This window comes from Carassius carassius, chromosome 37 (genome assembly GCF_963082965.1).
Source record: "Carassius carassius chromosome 37, fCarCar2.1, whole genome shotgun sequence".
Classification (NCBI taxonomy): Eukaryota; Metazoa; Chordata; class Actinopteri; order Cypriniformes; family Cyprinidae; genus Carassius; species Carassius carassius.
The window spans coordinates 4,108,047-4,127,276 of NC_081791.1; the positions used below are offsets into that span (position 1 = coordinate 4,108,047).

The following is a 19,230-nucleotide window of genomic DNA, read 5'->3' on the forward strand; positions in this document are numbered from 1 at the left end:
GTCTTACATTTGCTCCTTGTCTTGTTCTGTACAGATGGAAAACTCATCCGGAACAGGCATGTTTCAGTCCAAAATATCGAAAGAGAATGACTTGCTCTTGGGAACTGTCTACACCATCTTTGGTAAGTGTCTGTCAAAGTAGCCTTAATATACTGACTTAACATTGTTTTTAATTCTGTAAGCACCTTATTATAAAGCATAAGCTTAATTAAGAATAGTAACTGAGAATCATGTTAATACTGAACCTAGATTAATTTGTTCAGATTCTACAGTATATTGAAAAATACTCTCTCTCTCTCTCTCTCTCTCTCTCTCTCTCTCTCTCTCTCTCTCTCTCTCTCTCTCTCTCTCTCCCTCTCTAAAATGATATTTATAGTATGCAAACCTTTACAGGAGTCATGAACTTTGGTTTGTTTTTGTTTTGTACTGTTTTCTGAGGTCCACTTATAATGTAATTAACAATATTTTTGCTTAAAAAACATAATAATTTAGAAGTAATAGGCCATGTTCTGTCCTGTTTTTGACCCTCCTCATCAGAATGTTCTGTCTGACTGTAGACTCAGAAGTAATGGTTGGCTAACAGTTGTGTATGATTGAAGTCCTCAACAGATGGACGCTGCCATGATTTACGTTTAAAACGCATAAATACTCAGTACTTATCAAACGATCTCTTTAACAGACAAAACAATAATGATCACGTAATGAAAACATTACTGTCGGATCCAAGATAGTTGCCATCATCTTTTAGTTCCAATCTTTCTGAAAATCATGCATTGAATTGTGCCTTGTTTGATAACGAATCCGTAGTAAAATTAAGTGAGCGAAGGACTGAGTTCTTACTGACGCAGTCTGGAACTTAATTAAAAATAAAGTTCATTCACTCCTTCCTAATTTTGAGATCAGAAGGAAGGCAATGCAAATACTGTTTTTCCACAACTTGGCACTGCACAGCATCTTTATTGTTTGGTTTCTGTGTAGACCTGCATTCGCGTCTCATTATTTACACTTCATGTGTGAATCAGTGGGTGGGGCTTAAGAGACAGTGATGTGGGATTGTGGGTGGGGCCAAACAGGCAATGGTATTGGTTTCTCAAACGGAAGGCTGAATAGTACAATGATCTTTTATATATTGGTTTCTCAGTTCATGACCCCTTTCATTTTTATTTAACATTGATCAAAAACACCCCCCCCCCCCAAAAAAAAAAAAAAAAACACATCTATACAGAAAGAAAAATACTATTTAAATATCAAATCAAAAATATAATTCAACATGAACATACTCATTTCACTTTCAATAAAAAACAAAAAACAAATAAATTAGAAAATAAAGAAAGAAACATGTTTCCATGACTGAAGTTTATTTTTATTAAAATCCTTTAGAACCAATCAAAATCTGCGCCTGCAGAAATCGCCAAAGACTTCCACAGAATGGGTATGATAGTCATTTAAAAAAAAAAAACATCCTGTGCATCTAATAAACTGACATTAATAATGCTTTCAGCTACTAAAAGTTTAGTATTCTCTGTATAACCTTTCAAATAGCAGATTCAGGTTGCGTACAATAGCCTTATCTTTTCAAGTCAATTCACATTTGTTTGTAATGTGCAGAAGTCTGCTGCAAAGTCCCAATCCTGTTCCTGGAGATCTTCCTACCTGCAGAGTTCAGTTCCAGCTCTGATCAAACACACCTGTCCGTATTGATCAAGAGCTCCAGGAGATCTGAAGAATGAGGCTTCAGTTGTGTTTGATCAGGGCTGAACTTCGCAGGAAGATAGCTCTCAGGAACAGGATTGGGCACCCCTGTTATAGCCATTTTTGCTATTATTTCAAGGCAGCTTTACCATTCATTTTGATTTACTGATTAATTGATTGATTGAGTGAGTGAGTGATTGATTGTGTATTTCTTTCTTTCACTGCAGGAGTGCTGTCTCTGATGGGAAACACCACTCTGTTGTTTGTAGCCTATCGTAAGAAGTTGTCTCTAAAGCCTGCCGAGTTTTTTATCATCAACCTCTCCATCAGTGACCTTGGCATGACCATCTTCCTCTTTCCCTTCGCTATTCCCTCTGCTTTTGCTCACAGGTAAATCTCTTTCACATGAGGGATGTTTCTTCTAGAATAAGAGTCTTCCCATCTCTCTTTATACAGTACATACATATCTTTGTTGTGTCCTCTTGAGACTCATTAAAGAAGGTCATCTTGTTCTCTCTCTCTTATCGGCTTAAAGGCGTCAACATAATAAAAGCAAATTAAATCAAATTTAACAGCTGGAAACACATGAGCGCAGCCTCCTGGTCCTCAGAGCTAGATCTCTCTGATGACTGACCCTTTTGATGATATTATTCCTTTTTTTCTTCCTTTTTTATGTGTAGTAAGCTGTTACCACTGATCATGTGGGAACCACTATGCTTTTGAAATCTCATGCATAAAACGTGAGCGCTAGAACATACAAATAGAGGAAAATAATTATTTAATTTGTATCTGTAACATGTTTCTGCAATGCAGAGAGTTGATTTATAATAACTTTAATAAAATAAACATCAATTTCATTAGTTCACAATAAATGGGTCACTTGACTAAACCTTGTTCCCCTTCACAAACCTAATAAAAAGTGAAGAATAAAGATGAAGCAAGAGTTGTTTTAATTTGGTATTATTGGGGCTACATTACACAGCACATAATCAATATTCATATTTTGGCAAGCCTGTACATTTTTCATGCACACTTATTTTCCAGGGACAAGAAGGAAGGCAGGTAGAGACACCATGCCACTATGTCCACTATAAAACTAGTAAAGTATTTCAACAAAAGTACATACATTTGCTGAACAAACACACATATATACTTAATCTGAGTTGTTATTCCTGGGTTTTATATTGGTTATTTTTAAACTGTTCATGCAGTTACAGATTAATTTACATTTATGCATTTGGCAATTTAACCCAAAGTGATCTATATGATATTATTTCACACATTGCCTATCAGGAATCAGACCCATGTTTTTGGCATTGTTAGATCTATAAATGGCACTGCAACATGAATTTTCACTGAACTGGACTCTCTCCTTTTGCTTTAATGTTATTATATATCTTATTGCTACTGCTTTATAGGTTATGCACTAAGTTTACGGCTTTAGTTACGGATAAGAGACTGCTTGTGCCCTTTTCTAAAATAAATAAATAAAATAAATTATATTCTGCCCCACAAAATTCTAAACCAATCATGGCAATTTATTTTCACTGCTCCTTATTTTCTGATTTTGATCTCTGATCCATGAGGTGGAAGTCATTGCATGCAGCAATCTGAACCTTTGTCTAAAGTATTCAATGTGCACAGCACCGGATACACATTTTTAATGCAGCCAGTGAAATTTCCAATTGAAATAACTTATAAACAATGATAATGTGGCATTTACACGAGTCCAGACTATACATCCTGCTGTTTAAATTGGAGTGTTATAGTTTGCTTATTATTATTATTATTATTGCACTGCAAAAACCAGCATTCAAGAGGACATACAGAAAGTTTTAGTATTATACGTGTCAAGTATAATATACAGAATAAACTAAACTGCGGAAATTGCAATAAAACCCTTATATATTCAGTTTTTAGTTTCTCTCTGTCTGAAAAACTCTCCTTACTAACACAACATTAGCTCAATGTTTATTCATAAAATGCAGGTCCACATCACTTTAAGACTCAAAAAAACATTTACAGGCAGCATAAAATTAATACCCATGGCCGCTTATGATATATTGAGGTCTTATAAAGCAAAATGATTGATCTGTGCAAGAAACTGAATATTATTTACAACATTTTCACCTGTAACCCAGAGCCTCATGCAAACAGTCCAACAGCAATAATAACAGAAAACAACAAAAACTGGCTAACATGATGCACGTTTTGTTCTCTTTTCAGGTGGTTGTTCACGGAGGTGATGTGTATGTGTTATGCCTTCTGTGGAGTTTTGTTTGGTATCTGCAGCCTCAGTAACCTGACCGTGTTGTCTTGTGTGTGCTGGCTCAAAGTCTGCTGTCCCAACTACGGTAAGACATGTCTTGTTTGAATATAATCAAGCAGAATATGATGTTAAAATGTGTATCAAATGCATCTCCTGTGGTTCCTGTAGGCCAAAGGCACACATCTCTTTGAGAGCTCAACCAAGTTACTCACTGTGGGCTGGTTAGGTGCAGATGTAATGTAAAATTTGTTTACTATTTCCTCAAAGAATCTGTATAACATTATCCCTAAACAACTGTTCTGCTAAGCCAATGTGGGACAAAATGTACATTGTCTTGTTCACTCTTTTTGCACTCTTTTTCATCATTTTTTCCCCTGAATTCATGAAGTATTTTGCTGATTCACAGATCCTTGGATGACAAAAAAAGAAAGAAAACTATTTTGATTCATCACATTTTCTGACAGATATAGGGCAGGCATTGTCAAAACTTGTTACAGTAGTACTATCTGATGATACATTGTTGATAAATGCACATGACTGCAAAGCTTACCACAAAAAGAACAGCATCTGGTATTTAAAATTAACTGTTTTTGCCATATTCTCCACATTTGTGACACTTATGGCTATATTATTCATTTAGGTCCACTATTTTCTGTCTAAAAAAAGAAAAAGAAAAAGAAAACAAAACAGACAATTAACTCTTAATGACTAAATGAAACTTTTGTTTTATGTGATGATAAATATAAAGCAGATCTCATGGCTACACATGCTGTTGTTTTGATGAAATCCAAAGTAGAACAATCTGGTAAATTTGATCAAGGACATGTGAATACAATGCTCACTGTGTGCTTATTTAACAAAGTCAAATTAACTTTTTAAGAGCTTTTAAGCTGGAAAATCTTTATTGGCTGGCCTAGAAATCTTATCACTGACATTATCTGTTAGGGTCTGATACTGTATTTAAAAAAGATGACTTATTAACCGTGCATACCAGAGGCAGCTGGTGTGAGCTAAATGATTACGATCATCATCTTCACCCCAGGCTTCACTTCTGCAAGAGATATTGTTCAGATTTCTTAGAAATAAATAAAAAAATAATAATAATACTAACAGTTGGCATATTTGTCCTCTTGTGACTACATTTTTTTTTTTGGGGGGCAGTGAATGAACATTTGTGTTTTATAATGTCAGAACATTATTATATAACGTTAAAAAGTGTATTTTTGGTAACACTTTACAAATATGCATGAATTCATGCTTAACTAATTCACACATTAATGTTTAACTCATAAAGAACTAAACCATATATTAATTATTACTACATCAGCAATTAATGAACATTCTATATGATTCATAGATTAAGTAATACATAAATTGTTATTAGTTCAATTTCATAATATATTAGTTCCCTAATAACATATTTAATATTATCTAATTATGTAAATTCATATGTTATTTACCACCATGGTCAAAGCTATGTATTTCAAGTTCAAGTTGCCTGCTTTAATTGATCATTAGCTAATGATTTGCAAATATATCTTTGTTATGACTTTACTTGTTGAGGCACAGAACTATTAACTAATTGAGTAATATGTCATTTTGGTAATACATGTTTAATTATTTAGCTAGTCATGTGCCTCAACAAGCATAAAGTCATAACATAAAGATATATTTACAAATCATTAGCTAATGATTAATTAAAGCATCAACCCATTATGGGTTAGGTTAACTAATAATTTACAACATTAGTTAATATAAAATTAAATTATGGAATTTATACATTTTGACACATTTCACTAATAACAGTTTATTGATTACATAATCTAGAATCATATAGAATGTTAATTTGTTGTTGTTACATTTCCCCTCTTCTGTCTAGGGGTTACTGAGTGGAAGAAACAAAGTTAAAAGATGTTATTAATAAATACATTAACATTGAAAAATCTCCTTTTCTCTATACAAGCTCTTGTCACTTTTACCATTGATATCTCTAATAAATGTTCATAGAAAACCCTCTATTTCACTCAATAAAACAAAAGAACACCCAAATACCAGAAATAAACTTTTTTATTTTATTTTTTTATTTCTTTATGAAGGGCTTAAAATAAATCCAAAAGAATATATATATAGAAAATATACAAATATCAGGGCAATTAATCAACTTAAATGACCAAGGCGTCAGAAGAGAGCAAATGCCAAAATAACTAATAAAACTTCTCAGGTTATGTATGTAACCATGGTTCCCTGAGAATGGAACAAGACCCTGGGTCCTCTATGAGTCTCTATGTGGAACGCCTTCAGCTTGACCGTTGTCTGAAGCATATATCTAAAAACGACAATATCATTAGCCGGCGACAGCCTATGACATTATTACTCTGTGCTATCACAGTAAAAAAGGGTGCCGGGATAACACGTCATCCTCTTCTTCCTCTGAAGCTTGTGTCCACGGCATGGCAAGGAATCTAGAGGATGCAGTGTCTCATTCCCTTCTCAGGGAACAATGGATACGTAACGTTAGACATTCCCTTTTGAGGGAATTTCGAACTGCATCCTCTAGAGGTCGCTATGGGGAACAGTATACCCACGCCATACATGCCAGAAAACCTTGGCGAGCACTAAGTATACTATACCATAGCCATGGGAGTTGCCCCAAAGGATGTCTTGACAGCTGTCAGAAATATCATCCCTTTCGGCCAAGAGCCTGAGCAGCATGCCCTAAAATAACTTACATGTTAAGGGCTGTGCTAGGAAGCCCAAGCCTATGGCAGAGTTCAAGGCTTGGAATCAGAAGAAAGAGATTCCTTTAAGGGGATTTGGCCAGGTGTATACTGCTGCTTCGTATGCCCTGCCATTCAAACAAGATGCATCCTGAAGGGTTTTGAATGGCAGGGGGAGTGAGACTTAAGAGAAGATGTCTCCACCATAGAAAGATAGCAGGCCAGTGTCTCTTCAACAGTGGGGCATCTTTTCATAATCATTCTCACGCATCGCCTCGATGTTGGCATAACTAGTATGCTGGAATCATGCAGGATCATGTTGCCCTTTTATACTGTGACCGTGCAGGGTAATGATGTCATAGGCTTTCACCGGTGGCCAGTGTTATTGTCGTTTTGAGATACAGAATATGCTTCAGACACCAGTCATGCTTAAGGTGTTCCCCATAGCAAACCCTAGAGGACGCAGTTCGAAGTTCCCTCAAAAGGGAACAGTCATTCTAAAGATTATAACACAAATTAACTTCCCTGGTAAAAGAAAACACAATTAAAGACAATTAACAGCCATATCACCCTGGAGCCCAAGACCAGTTGCCCACTGAAGCTAAGCAGGGCTGAGCCTGGTCAGTACCTGGATGGGAGACCTCCTGAGAAAACTAGGTTGCTGCTGGAAGCACCGTCCTTCGGATGAGACGTTAAACCGAGGTCCTGACTCTCTGTGGTCAGTAAAAATCCCAGGATGATCACTCTGTCTCCTCTCCACCAGTAAGCTGGTGTGTGGTGGGCATTCTGGCGCACTATGGCTGCTGTCGCATCATCCAGGTGGATGCTGCACACTGGTGGTGCACGAGGAGATACCCCCTGACTATGTAAGCGCTTTGAGTGCCTAGAAAGCGCTATATAAATGTAATGAATTATTATTATTAATTATCTTACCTCTCTCCCTGACTAAATAAAAACAGCAAATAATTGCATTCATCTGAGTTACATACACTGGAAAGTAGATGAACAATTGTAAAATCTAGAATATAATATAGAAATTTAGAATAATGTTTTTTTATAGAATTTTTCGGAGGCTCTCCCTTTGTACTGCCAATGTTACACTGAAGGAGTCTGATGATTTCAAGTGGACAGGAGACAGTCCATGGTGCTGCAGATGAACTTTTCAGCAGGACACAGGTGGACAATAATTCCATTAGGTTTCTGTGTGAAAATCAGGTTAGTAATTGTGTTGAAAATGTCAAAGCCAGTCTTGTTCCTTGCAAGGATGAAAACAACGTGCCCAGTGTTTCAGCCAAAGAAACAGGACTGCTCAAAAGAAAGGAAAAGCAACAAAAGGAGAATGCCAAAGAATGAAAGAACGAAACTGCTTATAACTTGAGAGATTTGATAGACAGAAGACCTAAGAGGTAGTTACATAACACATCACGTCAAATGGGGGCTCACGGTCATTCTTTCTACTTCAATGAATGTTTCTTAAGATTGTTTTGTTTTAAAAGCAGGGGTCGCATACGTATATAGCAAACAGACACCAGCTAAATTTGTTATTAATATAAAATGTGTGATCACAAGTGTGTTTTTAGCTTTAATACAACAAACTAATCCAATCAGAATTAGGAGTTACACCTGGTTACACACCATCAGCCCATTGTTTAGAAGTTTTTAATGGTTTGATTTAGATTAATCAAGCATATGAGGGGAGAAAAGGGGTGAGGAGTGAGCATTTTGGTGAAAAATGGCTTGATTACTGTAGCACAGCAGCTCAGACATTGGCATCTACAAATGATCTTTGTCATTCACTGTAACCCAAAATGGGACGAAAAGATGACAGTATTGTCATTCCTGCAGAGGCAAATTGTTTTGTGTCTGCAGTTTTTATGGATTGATTGTTTGTGTTATCAGTTGTAAAGTGAAATAAAGCATATAGGGGAGAAACAGAGCCATGAGTGTGTATTTGGATGAGCAGCGGCTCAATTTCTGCAACACAGCAGCCTTGAAACTGCCACCCACACATGACTCTTGCTATTAAATGCAACCCAACCCAACAAATGATTGATGAAGGGCCTTTTTATTCTGATTTCACTGTGCGACACGTCAAGGAGAGGCAGGCTGCTGTGATAAGAGAGCTGTCTTACACCATTTAACTAAATGGCATCAGGGCTGGCCCATGTTATAGGAGCAGTGTTGTGATCATTTTGGCAGCATGTCTGTTTTCGCAGCATTGCTCACCCTCTGTTAAAGTGGCAGTCCCTTGTTTATTGTAAAAATCATCATGGTGAATCGTCATTTCAAAAGATAAAGAATGTCACAGTATGATTTTCAGGACTGTGTAACACAAAGAAAACAAAAACACACTGTTGCCACGAGTTGCTTAAAAATAGAACAAAATAAATTCAAATTATTATAGGTATACAGTAGCTTAAGTTAAAGTATTTTTATATTGTAAAAACATGACATGCTTGTGCTGCTTCAGTTCTCTTACAGTGTGAAACAGGAAATCTTTGGCAAAAAAATAATAAATCAGTCAAAAAACATGTCAAAACAAAGGGTTAAAGACATTCAAATATATTCAAATTATATTTTTATTTTAAAATACACAATAATGAGCAAGGAAAACCATATGGCCAATTTGATATACATAAAAAAATGAAATAAAAAAAACCTACATACATATGATTTTGACATATCATTGAACACAAAATGTCTCCAACAACTCCTCGGTTTTTCAATGCTCACAAAGCTCCATTCAGATGGCCCTCTATGAAATCTATTTCTGGTTTGAATCTTCAAACTCAGGAGCAGCAGCAGTAACAGCAGCAATAATTCAATCCCATGAAATGAAAATGAAGCGAAGATCTTATAGAGAACGCATAAAATGGTTATATAACGTGGTGGAATCCCATGGAGAGTCAAGCGAGTGCCATGCACAGACACAGCCTCTCACTAAAGCAATATAGTTCTGGCTCTACGGTCTGACTGAATGAGCCATGTGTGAAGTTAAGTGCACTCTTAAAGATAAAGGTTCTTTATAATGGCATCAGTGATTTTATGAAAAACCTGAACATCCATGAAACCTTTCAAATGCAGAAAAGGTTCTTTATATTCAAAAAAAAAAAATCCTTAGATATTAAAAATATTCTTCAAAATGGTTATTTTAGGAACTTTTCACTGGTTCAATGGTTTTTCTATGGCATCACTACAAAAAACACTTTTAGAACAATTGCCAATGTATCAGTAGAATTCTATATGTAATATTAGGTTGCTTGACTGTCAGGGGGGGAAAAAGTTCAAGAATTTCATCTTTTTATAAGGCACACAACAGTCTGTTACTAGGCCAGTACCCAAAAATAAACTTTTTATCTTAGTAGACTGCTTGTGTATTGTGTACAAGTTTCGGCTGGTAAAAAACCAGCCGAAACTTGTACCAACCCGGAAGTACGATTTTCGGCACAGAAATTCTCAGTCATTCTTCTAAATTATTTGTTAAAACTTTGGCCATGTTTAGCATGAGAATCCATCTCTTTAACACTTTGAACAACTCTGAATACACGAAACACCATTGTACCCCCCACCCCCTTTAAATATATACTTATTTTAATTATACCTACTTTACACAATACAGTGCAAAAGTCTTAGGCACGTTAGTATTTTCACCTCAAGAATGGTGTTCGGACAGTTATTTATTTATATCTTTTTTCTGTAGTGTGTCAGAAGAAAATATCAGTTTACATTTCCAAACATTCATTTTGCCATTAATTGTAAAAAATAATCCAGTGAGATTTTTGAATACACAAGCAGTCTGAAAACAGCCGGTGCTTCACATGGAGATCTGATCTCACCATCATCAAATCTGTCTGTGATTACATGAAGAAACAGATGAAACTGAGACAAACTCAATCCAGAAGAACTGTGGTCGTATCTCCAAGATGCTTGAAGAAACCTTCCTGCAAATCTACCTGAAAAACAATGTGCAAGTGTACCTGGACAAAATATGTTTTAAATACAAAGGTTGGTCACACTAAATATTGATTTGATTTAGTTAACAGAAGTTAATTGATAACTAAAATCCATTAATGACGATATTTTTGAAAGCATCCTTACTTTACAGCATATTTAGTGCCTAAAACTTCTCACAGTACTGGAGCTTCGGAGGCAGGTTTCTTAAAATGACTTGAAGATGTTGCTACAGTTCTTCTGGATTGAGTTTGTCTCAGTTTCATCTGTTTCTTCATGTAATCACAGACAGATTCGATGATGGTGAGATCAGATCTCCATGTGGAGCACCGGCTGTTTTCATACTGCTTGTGCACTCAAAAATCTCACACATACAGATATTCACAGAATTGATTAAAGACAGACAGCACTCATTCAAACTAAACATCAGAGGGATTGACAAAGATACAGTAAAAACATTATGTGTGGTTTTGTATTTTAAACAATGACCCAAATCATGAAATACATTTATTAACTTTAGAGTAAGGGAACCACAGCTTGGGAAATGAGAGCATCAAAGGAGCGTCTGAAAGCTATGGATTTATTTTAAATCTTTTTAATGTTCTTTGATGTTATCCATAGTTTTTTGTGGCTCTTTTTATTTTTTTAAGTATCAGTTCAGGCACCGTTTAGGCACCCTTACCATTTTAAAAGTATCGAAATGGCACCGGGTATCGTAAAAAACCCAATCGATACCCAACCCTAGTTGGAGGTGTGAAATGTGATCATGCTGTTGCAGGTCACATCTTTTATACATGGAGTCTGTTTTCCAGTTTGACAAATGCAGCCAGCTTTATTCTTATGACAGGTTTCTTGACAGAGAGACATTCATTTTATTCCCAAACTTAATGACTTAATGGTTATACAGATATGCTTTGTGAAGTCGTTGCTCCAGGTCTGACATCTGCTTTTGTGCTCCATGAAGGTTTAAAATAACATGAGTAAATAAATGAATTAATTTTTACTGTCAGTGGGTAATTTATTCTTATTATTTATTAATTTAAACTGCTTAGTTTTGCACGGATGAGATAACATGTCATGTGCATGATCTTGCCCTTAAAATTTGTTTCTTGGGACATTAACTCGAGAACATCGAGGCATGTGGCAATTCCCCAGTATTTAACCTCATTAACAACAACATCAATCAAATGTGAAGAGTTGCTATACTACTACTTTCACGAACATTTTAAACACAACATTTGACACACTTTGCTCCTTGTAATCTCTTGATGGTTTGATTTGTAAACACGATGAGTAACTGCTTTAAGAGCTGTTCTAAATAAATAAAACCTCTCAAACCATCTGTCTCTTTGCTTGTGATGAGACTGTGTCTCTTTTCCTGTAAATGCAGGTGCAGGGCCAGATCCTTCCTGGAGGGGTTCGTTTGTATTGTGTTGTTTCCGTGAAGTACAGACTGTATTGTTGATTTTGTCTATAGGATGATTTGCACTTCAAATAGTTTGCAACTCTGGATGTTGACAGCAGCTCTCCTTTCTTTCAAAACCAAGATTATATAAATTAATTATAAATACAATTATTTAAGTTTAGCTGTTTCATATTAAATGGATCATATACTCACCCTCATGTTGTTCTGAGTTTAAACCCATAAGATTGTCTTTCACCTGAGAAACCTGAGAGATGTGTCTCCCTCCAAAGAAAGTACAACTAACTGTGTTGCTGTAAATTGTTCAAAAAGACATCATAAATAAAAATCAGTATGAATTTTCTGCTTATATTTGAAACTCTAAAATTCTTTTTTTTTTTTTTACTGTAATATTTTTATGGTGGTTCTGATTAAAACCCTTCTCGTTCATTCACTCATTGCTGCGAGTGAGTTTAGCTGTATGCTTAAACCTTTTCCTTTACTGGAGCAATAATATTATCCTACAGGCTAACTCTGTCTGCCCTCTTTTACGGTAAGTTACCGAGGCTCTGACTCATTCACACACATATTGTGATCCTGTTGGACTGAAGCTAAAGTGTCATATTCAGCATTCCCACGTTTAGCTTCTAATGCAAAAAAAGGGGCAAAACAAGAGATGGATGTTTAAAATTTTAATAAAAAATGTTCACAGATTACCGCATTTCATTGCAGGCTGTTGTCCTATGAAATATGAGAACTTGTTAAGAGAGTTGAATGCATTTTGCTAAGTACTATGTAACACGTAATTATGCCCCCCCCCCCCAGGTTACGCTATAGCTACACAGACGAGCTGTTCGTTTTGAAGGAGAAAAATACATTCAAAGAAATTCACTCCAAATGTATTCTGCCTGTGGTTGCTCACACTGTCTACTAAAATGCACCTGATATTTGCATATGATGTACAGCAGAAATACTATGCACTGCAGGAATAGTATGCTTCCATGCTATTGTGAACATGATCAATGTTTTTTGCCTGATCAGGTAATAAGTTCTCCTCGTCCCATGCGTGTCTGCTGGTGGCTGGGGTGTGGTGTTACGCTGCAGTGTTTGCAGTAAGTCCACTATCAGGCTTGGGTCAGTACGGCTCAGAGCCTTACGGCACCGCCTGCTGCATCGACTGGCACGCGCCCAGCTACAACATACCTGCAATGATCTACATCGTCTGCCTCTTCTTCTTCTGCTACATCGTCCCCTGCACCATCATCATCCTCTCCTACACGCTCATCCTGGTGACGGTCAGAGGGGCCCAGCATGCAGTGCAGCAGCACGTCTCTCCTCAGAACAAAATCTCCAACGTGCAGACACTTATCGTCAAGGTAAGAGTTGAAGGAGAATAGATATTCCACTTCTTGTTGGAAGTACTGGTAGAAATACTGATTCCTCACTGGTTGCAACCATGTTTTGTATTTAAGACATTTTCATTGTTTGTGAATTGCTTTTTAATGTCCTTTTGAATACACTTAGTAATCCATAAACCAATCTATATATATAAACATATATATATATATATATATATATATATATATATATATATATAACAAATTGATATTTTTGTCTGTGTATGTGTTTCCTCTTCATGTAGCTGTCAGTGGCAGTGTGTATTGGATTTCTGATGGCGTGGAGCCCATATGCTGTGGTATCCATGTGGGCGGCCTTTACTGATCCAGACTTGGTACCTCCAATAGCGTTTGCCCTGGCGGCCATGTTTGCCAAGTCATCCACCCTCTACAATCCGATGGTCTACCTCGTCTTTAAGCCCAGCTTTCGAAAATCCCTTTGCCGGGACGCCACAAGATGTAAGAGAACACTTTGTGCCTGTATATGCCAGACAGACAGCCAACAAAAAAACACAACAAGCCTTTCAAAACTGAACACAAAGGATAAGTGTAACCTCACGTTGGTCTCTAATGGACTGAATGAGAGCCACCAGTCATGCAGACATTGTCCAGAAGGACAAACAGGGCATTACCTGGACATCACCCCCCAAAGGACAGCACGCATCCTCATCGGCTCCACTCACAGTGAAGTGGCAGTGAGCCAACTCTCCAATGAAATCAACAGTGACTTCCTTTAGACCATGAGAAACTGATCGTAGCAAAAACTAAAAAAGATTGCCTTAAAGTCTCATATTAACTAGTATTCCTTATGCAAGAGGATATTACACAACTTGACTTTTTAATTAAGCAAAAAATACCTTTTGGCTACCTGGTAACTCAAAACACTAAGAAACATTTGATTTGGTAGCAAAATTACATGGGAAACTTCAACTTGACATGCCACTTTCAAATAATAGTTCATCCAAAATGAAAAATTCAGTCATTGTGTTTTCTTTCTCATTCCTTCCAAACCTGTATGCATGAGTTTGCAATTATTTTTTAGTGACACACAAAAATCATTAATGCTTCATGACGTTACTGAGGTCCAATGACAGATGTCTTGAAAGCAGAGTACTGGACATGTAGTAGTGTACAAGCGCATCGCCCTCTTGTCCTACAGATTACTCAATAACAGCCAATAAGAATAAATATAATGTCAAATTAGTCAAAATCGAGGCCATAACCATGTCTTGAATATTGGGGGGACCAACTCTCTCTCTCTCTCTCTCTCTCTCTCTCTCTCTCTCTCTCTCTCTCTCTATATATATATATATATATATATATATAGTTTGGTCCCCCCAATCACGTTGCACACACCCAGAAACATTCAGAAGCACAGAAATTTGCCAAACCTATGACTTTTTCCGTTATTTAACATTTCTATTGTAAAACAGCTGACTAATATTATTATTTTTTTTTTCATTTGATTTTCAATTTCTTATCATGCTTTCAATGATAAACTGATGCCATTGTACTGGAATTTGCGCTCTGCTTCTGTGAACGATAAACGCCAGCTACTTTGATTTGATGTTTTAGCCCATTGAAGCAGACCAGGTTGAAAATTGAAACTCCTAAAAACAGAGCACTGCGTGATGGAGTGCGGCAGATCAGTGCAAGAATTTAAAATATTGGGGGGGGGACTTTTCCTATTTTTCTTGTAAGTAACTCATGTGTGGCTATAGTAGACTTGGAGTGCACAAGTTACATGTTGTACTATATTTATGGAGCTATTTGAGATAATAGATGTGGTTGCCATGAACTATGAAAAAGAGCTGCATGAAGATTCCTAAAATTCTCCTTAAAAATTTAACTGCATACAGGTTTGGAAAGTGAATGTAAATCATGACAGAATATTTCTTTTTTTTTTTTTACTTTAAACTGTTAAACTTTAATCAATGTGGCAACCTTTCATTTAGGCTTTTTGAAGCCAGTTTTCTCTCCTGACTTCAATTATTTATTTATTTAAATTAAGCCTCAAATGCAAGTAATATATAAATATATAAAATATATAATATATAAAACAAATTTATGCTGTAGATCCTAATGACATGAATCACTGGTCCTTATGAAATGTTTTTTTTTTTTTTTTTTACAAAATAAAAATAATAATTTGCTTGATTGATATGCTGGAATAAAAAAGCATACATTTTAATATGATCTCACTCTGATCACTTTAATATGATCATACTGTGATATGAAAAGGTAAGTAAACCCCTTTCTCAACATATGTGAGCATATCAGTAATGGAATTTTGATGGGTTCAAGGTAATATCATTTATTAAATAAAGTTTTTTTTTAAATCTTTTCCCCCATTTAAACATATATATATATATATATATATATATCTATATATATAGATATATATATAGATATATATATAGATATATATATATATAAATAAAAATTACACCCCTATTCACTGTATTTTTCAATGCAAAAGTCGTTTTTTAAATTTTTTTCACATACAAAAGGGCTGTTCTGTTTAAGGTGGACGGATCAAAAAAATGAACATTGCAAGGGCTTTTATTTATTATTTTCATGGTCTCTTTAACACACTCTGTTGACTATAAGTAACGTTGCACCTACATACCTATCAACTCTCATTAGTAGAGCATTTGTAGTCTGGTAGGGTTAGGGTTAGAATAAGTTAACATGTTCTTGCAAAGTTACAGATAGTCAGTAGAGTGTCTGTTGGGAGACCATCACAATAAAGAATTAGTAGATGGTTTACTTACACTCTAATGAAAGTTAGTTGACTAAGGTGCAAGGGTAACTTATTGTCAACAGAATGCTCAAAATAGACCCTCAAAATAAAGTTTTTAAACTACAAAGCCTTTTATCTGCTGACATGAATAATAATAAAAATTCAGTAAAATATGCTAAATAATTACACTTTCTGATTTCTGTTAAGGTGGTTGCAATGGTCCCAATTTATATTAAGTGGCATTACCTACTATGTGCTTGTTTCAAAAACCATACATAAATAAATAATAAGAAGCACATTGCAATTGCAAATAAAATGTGGGATACATTTTAGGGACAGATTTTGGTGGAATGGGTAGGTTAATTACAGTAATTAATTACAGATATAATGCATGCATACAATGCAACTACATGTTTATACACAATAAGTGCATTGTACCAAAAGATTAACTTAAATATATGTACATACCATTTAAAGCCACTTAATATAAAGTGGGACTGTTGTAAATAACTGCTGTTTCCTACAAATACATAGCTTTTCACTTTATAAGAATGACTGGAGTGCTGTGGATTACTTGTGGATTATTTTATCAGCTGTTTGGACTCTCATTCTGATGGCACTCAATCACTGCAGAGGATGAAACTCTTACAAAAAATATTTATCCCACTCACCATTAAACCATTCACTGTAGAGGATTGCATTGGTGAGCAAGTGATGGAATGCTACATTTTTGTTACATTTTTTTTTTTTTTTTTTTTTGTAAAGCAAAATTTCAGTTTTTTGGTGACCTATTCCATTTAAGATTTACAAATGCTATTGAAGGCTGTATTCGTAAAACCATCCTTTCAAACTAAATCTTTTCTTCTACTGTGTCCAAACACAGTCAACTTCGAGCATTCCCATCTGCTCATCTAGTTAGATTCCATTTTCAGTTCTTCCTTTCTTCTGTTTTTATTTTATTTATTTATATATTTATTTTTTGCAGAGATGTAAGGAAGTCATCACATGGATGCTCCCGACACCACTATATTATTTAAGACTTGGGAATGTGTTGGTTTCTGTGAAACACTGTGATTCTGCATATGACAGCTAGGTGGCAGTATAATAGCATAAGTAACAAGGTGGAGAGCGTACAAGAAAGTTCTGGTCATTGCTGTTAGACACAAGTTGTCCGTGGTTTTGATGTAATAAAATAAAGGACTTAGCCCTGGCCTCTGTCACTTTCAGAATTCATGACAGCTGGAGAAGGAGGACATCACTGGACTAAGTGCAGAAAAAAGCAATCAGATAGGAGTCCTGAATGTCACATCATATGTGTATTCATGTGGTATATCATATCAGTGATGAAAACATGGTTACAGCTTCTGAGCTTTATAATATAAGAAAACATAAAAAACATTAGCCAACAAAACTATTATAGATGACAAAATCACGGGGAATCTTTGTGTTTTGTGACAGGTGCTGCTGGAATGAAAGATGAAGACTGATCTAAAAAATGCCTTGCATTGAACGTTGAACATACAGTCACGCCAAAAAGACATTGTTAAACATGACACATGAAGTGACTATAATTATAATACCACACAGCTTTAAGAGTCCTGTTTCTTTCATAAATGGTTATTATTACATATTACAAAGGACACGTAACCAGCATTACCAAAAATAAAATAAAAACCGGTCAACCGGTATATCCTGTCAGTGCAAGCAACACTGGATCCAGTTGCGAATGAATAAAGTGTTTATTTAAATGTTCAGGAGAGCAAAAGAGGCCAGATGGTAGGAACAAGACTCCGGTCGGCAGTCACTCTTTGGCAGCGCAGGGACTGCAGTGGGCATAACCTTGAAGACAGGAACCGAAACAGGAAACAGCGAAGGCGACACGCCAACTCGAACCCCTAAATCCAAGCACTAGCACAAAGGCAGGATAACTCCAAACTAATGGACTAGACGGCACTGCAAGGAGTGAGAATGACAGAGAACAGTAACAAACGATCTGACACTAGACAAGATAAACACAGGACTATAAGTAGGCCAAAAGAAACAAGACGCACCTGTCGCTGATCTGATGGCCAATCAGAGCAGTGACACAGAATGAGCAAACGGATCTGCGAACCGTGACATACCCTCTATCAACCCTCCAAGCTTTAAAATTCAGCTACTATTGCTTAACTGGTCTCAACCCATTGTCTTAACCCTGATATATCGACCACTATATCTAAAGAAAGGTTTAAGTATTTTCTGAGTTTGTAGGAGATTTTATCACTATATATAATCGGATAGGCCTATGTCCATGTATGGTGAGCGTGATTTCACCAAGTACAACATGTTCCTGGATCAACATCCTTGTTGATCCTGGAACAACATTCCAATCAACCAAGCAGAGTTGAGATATAACTTTTCAAGAAATATCTGTTTTAGGATTAAAATCAGGGTTAGATGCTTCTACACCCTTGTTAATCAGCTATTATTTCCCACTGATTTTAGGAATAAATTATGGGTAGGGTTAGGTTTAGGGGTAGGGATTGGGTTAAGTTTATATTGTTGGACAATAATGTTGATCAAGGATCATCAAAAGATGTTGTCTTACTTGGCAAAATCACGGCGACCGTCCATATATGCTGTCCTTCGAAAGAACAGCGTCTGAGTTTTTGAACACCATTTACTCTTTTAATCTGCTGCAATGGGTTAAAAATCCTACTCCTACATAAGGTCACACTTTGGACTTAATACTGTTTTTTGGTTTGTCTATAATTGATACTGAAGTGATCGAATCTCTCATTTCTGATCATTTTCCTATCATGTTCAAAATATCTCTCCCTCATAAATCCCTCATAAAACTGTCTCTGATATAAGACAAACCTGAGTTTATTTACAACAATTCTGTGAGGCCTTTACTGAACTCTACAATGAAGTAAGCTCTTCTTTATCCCTTGAATCTTTAGTATCTGATCTAGATGTCAAACAACATATTGAATCTTTAACTACTGTATGAGTGGATTTTTTAAATGTTAATATTATTGTACCTTATAGGTTTTTTAAAGCCAAAGTGTAAGTCTGAG

At 35.9% G+C, this 19,230-nt stretch overlaps 1 protein-coding gene across 1 annotated transcript in view; it reads left to right on the forward strand.

Annotated features, from left to right (window-relative positions):
* The window catches only part of opn7b (opsin 7, group member b), a 36,605-nt gene extending 22,173 nt beyond the window's left edge, over positions 1–14,432 (forward strand). Inside the window, exons 2-6 of the mRNA XM_059526976.1 lie at positions 35–122; positions 1,920–2,082; positions 3,919–4,046; positions 13,073–13,407; positions 13,674–14,432. Coding sequence (XP_059382959.1) covers positions 35–122; positions 1,920–2,082; positions 3,919–4,046; positions 13,073–13,407; positions 13,674–14,165 — 1,206 coding nt within the window. The 3' untranslated portion in view covers positions 14,166–14,432. The remainder of the gene's footprint in view (positions 1–34; positions 123–1,919; positions 2,083–3,918; positions 4,047–13,072; positions 13,408–13,673) is intronic.
* The last annotated feature ends 4,798 nt before the right edge of the window (positions 14,433–19,230 follow it).